This window comes from Danio rerio, chromosome 24 (genome assembly GCF_052040795.2).
Source record: "Danio rerio strain M-AB ecotype USA chromosome 24, GRCz13ab, whole genome shotgun sequence".
In the NCBI taxonomy this organism is placed as follows: domain Eukaryota; kingdom Metazoa; phylum Chordata; class Actinopteri; order Cypriniformes; family Danionidae; genus Danio; species Danio rerio.
Window position 1 is genome coordinate 34,052,473 of NC_141044.1, and position 9,857 is coordinate 34,062,329.

Genomic DNA, 9,857 nt, shown 5'->3' on the forward strand with positions numbered 1-9,857 from the left:
TATTTATTTATTTATTTATTTTTATTATTATTTTTATTCATTTATTTATTTATTTATTTATTTGTGGTTTTGTCATTTTCATTGGGTTTTTATAACATTTTTAGACTTTTTTGATAATTTATGATTTATATGCTTACTTTTTATAAATATAAATATAATTGCATATAAACAATGTGTTTATTTCAGTTAAACAAAACCAGTTTTATTAAACATATTTAATAAACTACACGTGTGGTCACCCAACATCTTTAAGAATAGAAAGATATAAAATTCAAATAAGGTTTTACCATTAAATAATTAACTAAATGTGATGGTTTAACGGTTATATTCTTTTTTTTTTCATTCATTCATTTACTTTATTTTTGGCTCAGTCCCTTTATTATTTAGGGGTCGCCACAGCAAAATGTACCCCGAACTTATCCAGCATGTTTTACGCAGCGGGTGCCCTTCCAGCTGCAACCCATCACTGGGATACGTCCATACACACTCATTCACACACATACACTATGGCCAATTTAGCTTACCTAATTCACCTATAGCTCATGTCTTCTGACTTGTGGGGTAAACCGAAGCACCCGGAGGAAACACGCCACGCCAACACAGGGAGAACATGCAAACACTACACAGAAATGCCAACTGACCCAGCCGAGGCTCGAATCAGCGACCTTCTTGCTGTGAGGCGATCGTGTTACCCACTGCACCACCGTGACGCCCCTCTTATTTATTTATTTTTATTTTAATTATACTTGTCATCTAATATACATATGTGTTTGTTTCTTGTTTCCCCAATAGTGTCTGCCCAGTTTTGGCCCGTACCTGCAGGAAAAGAAGGAGGTGATTGCGAACCACAAAAAGAAATTGAAAAACTACAGCAACAATCCTGTTTCATTAGACAAAACAAGAGTCTATACTCTCAAGGCTCCTGCACCAAAAGTTAAAGTGGGTTTTGCTTCAGTTATGCACTGGCTAGTTTTATTACTGAAGCTCAGAACTGAATTTGCTCTTCAAGGCCTTTGACCTTTAGTCTGAACTTACCATATGTTTGTGCTTTCCTGCTCAGGATATGATCGGCAAAGCCCTGAAACACATCGGTGCTTATCAGGAGCTCAACATTCAGGAGCAAGTGCAGGCGTTGATCGATCCGGAGATGTGCATTAACTGTGGGAAGTGTTACATGACCTGTAACGACGCTGGATATCAGGTGCGTTTGCCCACACAAACCCTGAGCGAATGGCCTCCGGCTGCTAAATTACAGCTGCTGGACTCTCCAGAGCTCAGACACTTTAGATAGTAGAGTTATAAGTCAGAAAATAACATGTCCAGCTCACCGCAGCTAGCAGTTTCCCCTCTCTAGCTAACAGAGAGAGGTTTGTGCTAGAACGGGGAAACTGCTAGGCAATAAAATGTGGTCTAGCAGTTAGCATACATGCTTAGCATTCTGTATGAGTTTTAAAAAAAAAACATCAAACTAGGCTAAAAGGAAAAACTTGTCTTTGCTAACTTACAGTGTGAATCAGTTTTTAGTTGAAATGAACACTAGTAGCAGTAAAACATCTATAACTTTTATTCATTTTGACGCAAATTAAAGTATACATATTTTTGCACAAATATGTTACCACCTGAAACATTCACAATAGTGCTTGGTTTTGAAACTAATACATTTTTAACATTACATACATAATTTTTAAGTTTTCCAACATATAGTATACACTGTAAAAAAAAAAACTAATTTTACAGAAAATATCCTTACATTTTTACAGTAATTTTTTTTCATTTCACATTATATTCAAAACGTAGTAAAATGACAACCAATCTCTCTAAATTAACCGTTTGACTTTCATTTTAGGTACTTTATTATTAAAGACAAATTACTGACATTTGTGTTTTTTATACAGGGAAATTACAGTATAATTTATATAGTATTTTTTCTGTTATTTTAAATTATATTCAAAAGTTTGTAAAAACTACAAACATAATCTGTAAATTAACGGCTTGACTGTTATTTTATGTACTATATAAGTAAAGACAAATTACAGAAATTTGTCTGTTTTTTTACAAAAAAATGTACATATTATTTACAGTTTTTTCCTGTTTTTTAAGTACAGTTAAAATTACGTAAAATTAAAGTAATAAATTGTAATTACTTGCTCTGTAAAAAAAAATAAAAAAATCATTAAAAAAAGGTCAAATGACTGGCAGCTACGGCTGCCAAACAAAAACTATAAAATTACGGTAAAATTTCTTTGTTGAAAAAATGTGCAAAAAATAATAAATCTACAGATATTTTCATAAAAAAAAGTTTACAGAGAAACACTGTTATTTTACAGACTTTTCCTAGATTATTACGATCAAATCCATTTAATAAAGTAACACACTAAGAGTGCTCACATACACCTGTTTCAGATTCCGCCGATTGCACACACACAGTCGGAGGATCGTTATGAACTGATTAAATGCACTTTAAAAGCAGCACAGACGCACGCACCAATTGCTTAGTCTTGTTATACTGCTACTTTGAACATTATGAGGCGTTTCTCTTCTTTTGCCTTGCTTTGTTTGTTAATTGTTTACGTTGTTTGCTGCCGGGACTGACCATTTGCCTGTTATTTGACCATGATTCCGGATTCCCTGCAAAATGTTACATCTGTTTGCCCCTGTGTTGACTGTTGCTTGCCTTTAGATCTGCACTCTTTTGTCAGCGTCCCCTTCATGTTACAGTTCCATTTCATTTAAGATCTGTAACTGAATCATTCCATAAAACTTAAACCTCTACATGTTTCACATAAACACTATTTTATAAAATGTAACAACTGTAATATTAAAGTTGTGAGAATTTTAATCAGTTGTATCTCGTTTGTTGTTTTTTCCCAAAATTTTTTGATCCAAAATAAAACTGTTAAATTGCGATCATGAGCATGTCTTGGCATGTTATTAAAGGTGTTTAATCGTAATGATTTAGGGAAAATTCTTTTAAATAACATTGTTTTCTCTTGAACTTTTAGAGCAGGCACTTTATTGATGATGTTTGATCATATTAATCTAGGAGAAGTCTGTATAACAACAGTGTTTCTTTGTAAAACTCTTAGTGTATACCTTTATTGAATGGATTTGATCGTAATAATCTAGGAAAAGTCTGTAAAATAACAGTGTTTTTCTGTAAACATTTTAATGAAAATATCTGTAGATTTATTATTTTTTGCACTTTATTTTAACAAAGACATTTTACCGTAATTTTATGGTTTTTGTTTGGCAGCCATAGCTGCCAGTCATTTGACCTTTTTTAAACGATTTTTTTTACAGTGTAGCAGTTAGTTAGCTATAGCTAACAAAAAGAGCTTTTACTTTAGCAAGAGCACTGAAAATATTCCACAGAAGGTGCAAAAAAATTTAGCCGAATGGTTAGCGAACATGCTTAGCATTCTGTATGTCTAGCAACCCAAGCTCACTGTAAAAATGTGCCTCTGCTAAATCGCAATTCGCTTCAGTAAATACTGGACTGGCATAGCATATATATGTTTGTCTTTTCCAACATAATAAACTTGCTTAGTAGCTCGCTAACAAAAGGAGTTTGTACTTAAACGGAAACAGTACAAACATGCTTAGCATTCTGTGTAACAATCCTGACTCATTTTAAAAAAACAAATAGCCTTTGCTAACTCAAAATGTGCTTCTGTTTTTAGCTAAAGCAAACAGCTAAATTGTACACTATTGTCTATCCTGAAACAAAAAGTGGCAAAAAAAACATTAAATAAATGAGTGCTACTATGGCGCCTCTTACTGGCATGCTAAAGACGGCTCATTAGCATGCCTGATTTCCTCTTTAGAGCCTCTAATGAATATTACCTCTGAAAACGGCAATGTCCCCTTGTGCTTCAGCCTGCAAAAGTGAGGCAAGCGGGACGGCTGTGACAGTTTTATTAAAGTATTCATCTCACCCTCTCCTGTTAAATAAATGTCCCTTGCAATTTATCATAAGGGTATTGATGAAGTAGAGTGCGGGTTTTATCAAAGCAGTAATTGTTCACCGTGACGCTCATTGTCTGTGAGTGGATCTCTAAGAGGAATTACACATTATTAATGCTTTCTAATATAACGGAGCATTCATCAACATAATGTGTCACGATCAAATAGGTGGCCCATCAAGCAATACAAAACAGCACTCAGTCGCGCGAGCAGCAATCCGGTTATGTTTGAAAAGAGGCCCGTACTCGATTTCACCTGCCAAAATAATGTGTAATCTTCCTGTCATATAAACACAAGATTTTACTGATTGTTTGAACAGTGAAGTGGAATGTTTAGATTGACGGGAGTTTCTTACTCTGCTACAGTTTATGCATGTTTCTCTATGATATATAGTAAAATTTAAATTAAAAATTGAAGGAAATGACTTTTCTTGTTTTTATTTAATTTCTTCTTTTTCTTTTTCTTTTTTTTTTTTTTTTGGGGGGGGGGGGGGGGGGTGGGGGGTCTTTAATGACAGGGAAGTAGCTAGTCATGAAGTGAGTATTAGAATATTGATAAGGTCCACAAGCCAGGATTCAAACATAACACGTTTTTTTCACAAATTCTTACTATGAGGATTTCAACATTCTGAAATGTACCCCTGTATACATTTTTTGAGGTCGGGAATTATGTAGCCAGAATTATTTATGGCTGCATGTCTTCTTTAAAATGAATGCTATGGGGTGGCATGATGCCCTTTCTTTATGCGCTTACCAGCTTACGTCCGTATGGACAGCTTTCCCGCTATTACCAGTTTGCCCATTGGCTCACAGTGTATGTCGGCAAAAGAGTTGACCTTGATGACGAGGTTCGAGTCTGGTGAATAACGAATCCAAAATCAGGTAAGACAAAAACAAAAGCCAACAAAAATAAACTAGTAAATAACGGTGAGAATGTGGTAAAATCTGACAACATGGCACTCGCGAAAGAATTATAAGATCTTTAAAAAAGTAGACAGTGACCTCTGGTGGATTCGTGAAAACAAAAACTGCAAAAAAAGTTACCTCCTAAGAAGTATTTGGCACTCTCCAAAAATGTATATGGGGTACGTTTTTAGAAAGAGCCTGGGTTGAAGGATTTTATTATCTTGATCTTGAATAATGATATAAAAAATTGTAATTACAATTCTGAATAACAACATTTTCATTTAATATAGTACTTTTGCAATTTATTACAGTAAAATATATATTACATTTATTGTTATTTATTAATATTATTTTTGTTGTTGTTGTTGTTGTTTTTATTATTAAACAAGTTTAAATTTAATGACAATGTAAAATACAATTTAAATAATGTATAACAGTATATTTTATGTTGTTTTATTATTATATTATATTATATTATATTATATTATATTATATTATATTATATTATATTATATTATATTATATTATATTATATTATAATGTAGTTGCTCAGTAAAATAATAAATACTACTAATAATAAGTCATAGTATTAGGATTTTTTTAAAGAACCAAAGCCACATAATTTAAATATTATGGTATGCTTTACAATTACTTCATAATATTTTAAAAGAATAATATTAAAACAAAATTATAGTGCTTCATTTTACTTAAAAATAATAATAATTATATATATATATATATATATATATATATATATATATATATATATATATATATATATATATATATATATATATATATAGTGTTTAATTAAATTGATAGCAATGTCCCCATAAAAACCATGCCCCTTTTGAAGGCCATTATTTTTATTACTTTATTTTTCCATTATTTATATTTTGAGTTTGTCGAAGGTGTGAAATACAACTCGCGTGACACATTCTTGACAGGCTTCACACATGTCTGTCGTCGGCTGCAGCTTCAGTATGGTGTGTCGTCCAGCAGAAGCAGGTTGTCGCCTCTGGTGAGGATATAATGGTTGTAATGTGTCTGTGTGTTTGGCAGGCCATTGTGTTTGACCCGGACACTCATCTGCCCAGTGTTCAGGACAGCTGTACCGGCTGCACCCTCTGCCTCAGTGTCTGTCCTATCATCGACTGCATCCGCATGGTGGACCGGACAGCACCTTACGTGCCCAAAAGAGGCCTTGTAGAGCCTGTGTGCTGAACGCTGACAAAACGGAGAAAAATGTCTATCACAGCATCCAATTTACTCCAGGGGTCTGTAAAAACAGTCAAAAAAAGTCCTCAGTCCTCAATTTCCCTGGATTCACAAGTAAAATGTGTTCCAATTTTTTGAAAATTACTGATGACATTTCTTTTAAATTAAAAAAAAAATCATTTATTTTGTCTCTTTTAACTAAATTTTTATATAAATTTTTAGAAACTGCAGTATTGATGTTTTAAAGGGGACCTATTATGCCATTACATTATAAGATGTAAAATAAGTCTCTGATGTCCCTAAAGTGTGTATAAGAAATTTCAGCTCAAAATACCCCACAAATATTTATTTATAACTCTTTAAAAATGTCCCTTTCAGGCTTTATTCCAATTTGCGCTGTTTTAGTGATTGTTGCTTTAAATTCAAATGAGATTGTGCTCTTTTTAAAGAGGGTGGAGCTACAAATGCCTTTGCATCAGCGTAGTGGCAGATCCAAAACAGGACTAATGTTATCTCTGTGAAAAACTAAAACTGTCAAAAGAAGTGGCTTAGAAGAAGGCAGGGAATGGAGGCTATGGTGTTCATTTGGGCCTAAAACTCCACATTTATAGTGTTTTTTAACTGCTGACATTATCTATTTGGCAGCCATGGTGCAAAAACTCTACTGGTGGACGGCTGCTTCTCACTTAGGGCTGTCTATGCTAATGAGAGCGAGATCATCACTAATGGGTGGGGCTTTCCCCCTTTAATGACACATTCAAATGGAGAATGTCAATCAAAATGTTTCTCTAGAGGAAGTGCGATTATGAAACAAATATTATATTATATTATATTATATTGTATTATATTATATTATATTATATTATATTATATTATATTATATTATATTATATTATATTATATTATATTATATTATATTCACACAATGTTACCACACAACTGTGTTTAAACCTCTTCTAAAGTGATTTTTGCATATTAGGTCTCCTTCATTTTCAGAAGAGTTGAAAAAAAAAAACAGTATTTAGTGGAATAATCTTGATTTCGAACACATTTGTTGTTATGACACACTTGTTGTGTCCCAATTCAAGCTCTTAATAGCTTTTGAAAAATGGAACAGCTATGTTATAATGCGTAGTATGTTAAAATGTATATTCCAACGTTACTTGGGTGATAAAAAACATAAGGCGCAATTATTCATAAATTGAGAAGCACAAATGTTTGTAAATCCCATGGCATAATTCATTTTAAATTAGATAAAATTATCTATATTATCTATAATCTATATCTATAATCTAAATTGTCTATATTACCTATGATCATCTATAAAAATTATATCTATCTTTGAAAGTCCTACATATGCAGGTCAGGCAAAAAAAAAAAAACTGTTATGTGCCTGTTTAGTCAGTATCGACAATACTGTTTTAAAGTGCACGTGAACAAGAAGTTGCTGAGACTTTTAGTTCTGTATGTCGATGGGCAGCGGCATGGTGGCTCAGTTGTTAGCACTGTCAACTTACAGCAAAAAGATCGCTGGTTCAAGTCTCGGCTAGGCCAGTTGGCATTTCTGTGTGGAGTTTGCATGTTTTCCTCGTGTTGGTGTGGGTTTCCTCCAGGTGCTCAGGTTTCCCTCACAGTCCAAAGACATGCAGTATAGGTGAAATGAATTAATTAAATTGTACGTAGTGTATGAGTGTTTGTGAATGATAGTGTATGGGTGTTTCCCAATACTGGGTTGGAGCTGGGAAGGCATCCACTGTGTAAAACACATGCAGGAATATTTGGTGATTCATTCCGCTGTGGTGACCTCTTAAATAAAGACTATGATTATTTAAAATGAATGTCGATGGGCTTCCAACTAAGCTAAATATTGAGTATGGAGCGGGGCTTTCTTTTGCGCATCATCTCCTTATATTAAATTAGAAAGGGGGATAATATGCAGTTGCTATGGAAGCCTTTAGGTTGATGTCAACAGAAGGACCATCTCTCCAAACCCAGAAGCAATTGGTGAGACTTTCATTGAAGATACCATTCATTCATTCACTTTCTTTTCGGCTTAGTCCCTTTATTAATCAGGGGTCGCCACAGCGGAATGAACCGCCAACATATCCAGCATATGTTTTATGCAGCGGATGCCCTTACAGTTGCAACCCATCACTGGGAAATACCCATACACTCTCATTTACACACATACACTATGGACAATTTAGCTTACCCAGGTGTACCGCATGTCTTTGGACTGTGGGGGAAACCAGAGCACCCAGAGGAAACCCACGCAAACCCGAGGAGAATATGCAAACTCCAACTGACTCAGTCGAGGCTTAAACCAGAAACCTTCTTGCAGTGAGGCGATTGTGCTACCCACTGCACCACCATGACACCAAAACAAAACAAAAAAATTCTGCCAATTAACTTGCATGGATTATTTATTAGAAATGTTACACTTTTATATATTTATTATTGATTAGTAAATCTGTTGTATTATATTTCATAATTGATGATTTGAGAAAACAATCCTTTAAAATTTGCTAACAAATAAATAAATCATATATGGTGAGCATTTTACATCTTTACAGTGTTTTGTTTTGCATTAGTGTGCTTTTTACAATCTTCCCGAAAGGTTATGTTCATTTCTATTAAAGCTGTGTTGATTTTGATTGGGAATGATGGTTTATGCTGATTTGGGAAGATGGTGAGCGCTGTATCCTTTAACAAGAGCCACAGTAATGGATCGTCCAGCTCGTCCAGAACAGAAAGCAATCACACATACAAGAGGTGCTGATGGAAAAAAAAACAGCAAATGAATGGATTTTAATTGAATGGTGGAGGGTTTGGATTGCAATCACACTCTGTGTTGTTTTACCACAACGTATGATGATTAAAAAAAGGTTTGCTATATATTATAAATTGGTCGATAGGTCGATCTTTTGATGGTAGGTAGATAGGTAGGTCGGTCAGCCGGTCGGTTGGTTGGTTGGTCGGTCGGTTGGACGGGCTGTCGGTCGATCGGTCGATTTTCTGGTGGCCTCTTCCAGCAGGATAAAGCGACATGTCATAAATCGCAAATCATCTCAGACTGGTGTCATGAACATGACAATGAGTTCACTGTACTCAAATGGCCTCCACAATCACCAAATCTCAATTAAATACAGCACCTTTGGGATGTGGTGGAATGGGAGATTCGTATCATGGATGTGCAGTTGACAAATCTGCAGCAACTGCATGATGCTACATGTCAACATGGACCAAAATCTCTGGGGAATATTTCCAGTACCTTGTTGAATCTACGCCACCAAGGATTAAGGCAGTTTCGAAGGTAAAAGGGGGTCCAAGCCAGTACTAGTAAGGTGTACCTAATAAAGTGGCCGGTTAGTGTATATTATTAATAAACTGAACACAAGAAAATCTTCTTAATTAACAAGAAAATATCATTAAAACCCAAAATACCTCTGATTATTTTGAATTTGATATAAATAACTACATTTGTACGTGCACGCACATTAATTTATTTTAATTAAAAAGAAAATAATAACTCAGTCAAAAATATCTCATAATTTAGCCAAGGAAATTTATACAATTATACATTATATTATTATATATACAACCATATTTAGAATATCAGCTCTTAATTAAAATAATGCTTAATTGTGCAAGAATATAACTATAACATGTATCAAAAATATCCCAGATCGTACCTCAATGAGTGGATAAATGTAATCACAATAAAGGTGCCTAGTTTAAAATATGCTTATTTAGAAAAAAAATATCATGATC

At 34.0% G+C, this 9,857-nt stretch overlaps 1 protein-coding gene across 2 annotated transcripts in view; it reads left to right on the plus strand.

Moving 5' to 3' along the window:
* The window catches only part of dpyda (dihydropyrimidine dehydrogenase a), a 386,498-nt gene extending 377,855 nt beyond the window's left edge, over positions 1-8,643 (plus strand). The window contains exons 21-24 of one of the 2 annotated variants that reach the window (XM_087309815.1): positions 793-939; positions 1,061-1,201; positions 5,931-6,856; positions 8,373-8,643. In XM_087309815.1, the coding sequence (XP_087165941.1) occupies positions 793-939; positions 1,061-1,201; positions 5,931-6,092 (450 nt within the window). In that variant the 3' untranslated portion in view covers positions 6,093-6,856; positions 8,373-8,643. Of the gene's footprint in view, positions 1-792; positions 940-1,060; positions 1,202-5,930; positions 6,857-8,372 lie in introns of those variants that run through there. The other variant, XM_087309816.1, reaches the window with a different exon arrangement.
* The last annotated feature ends 1,214 nt before the right edge of the window (positions 8,644-9,857 follow it).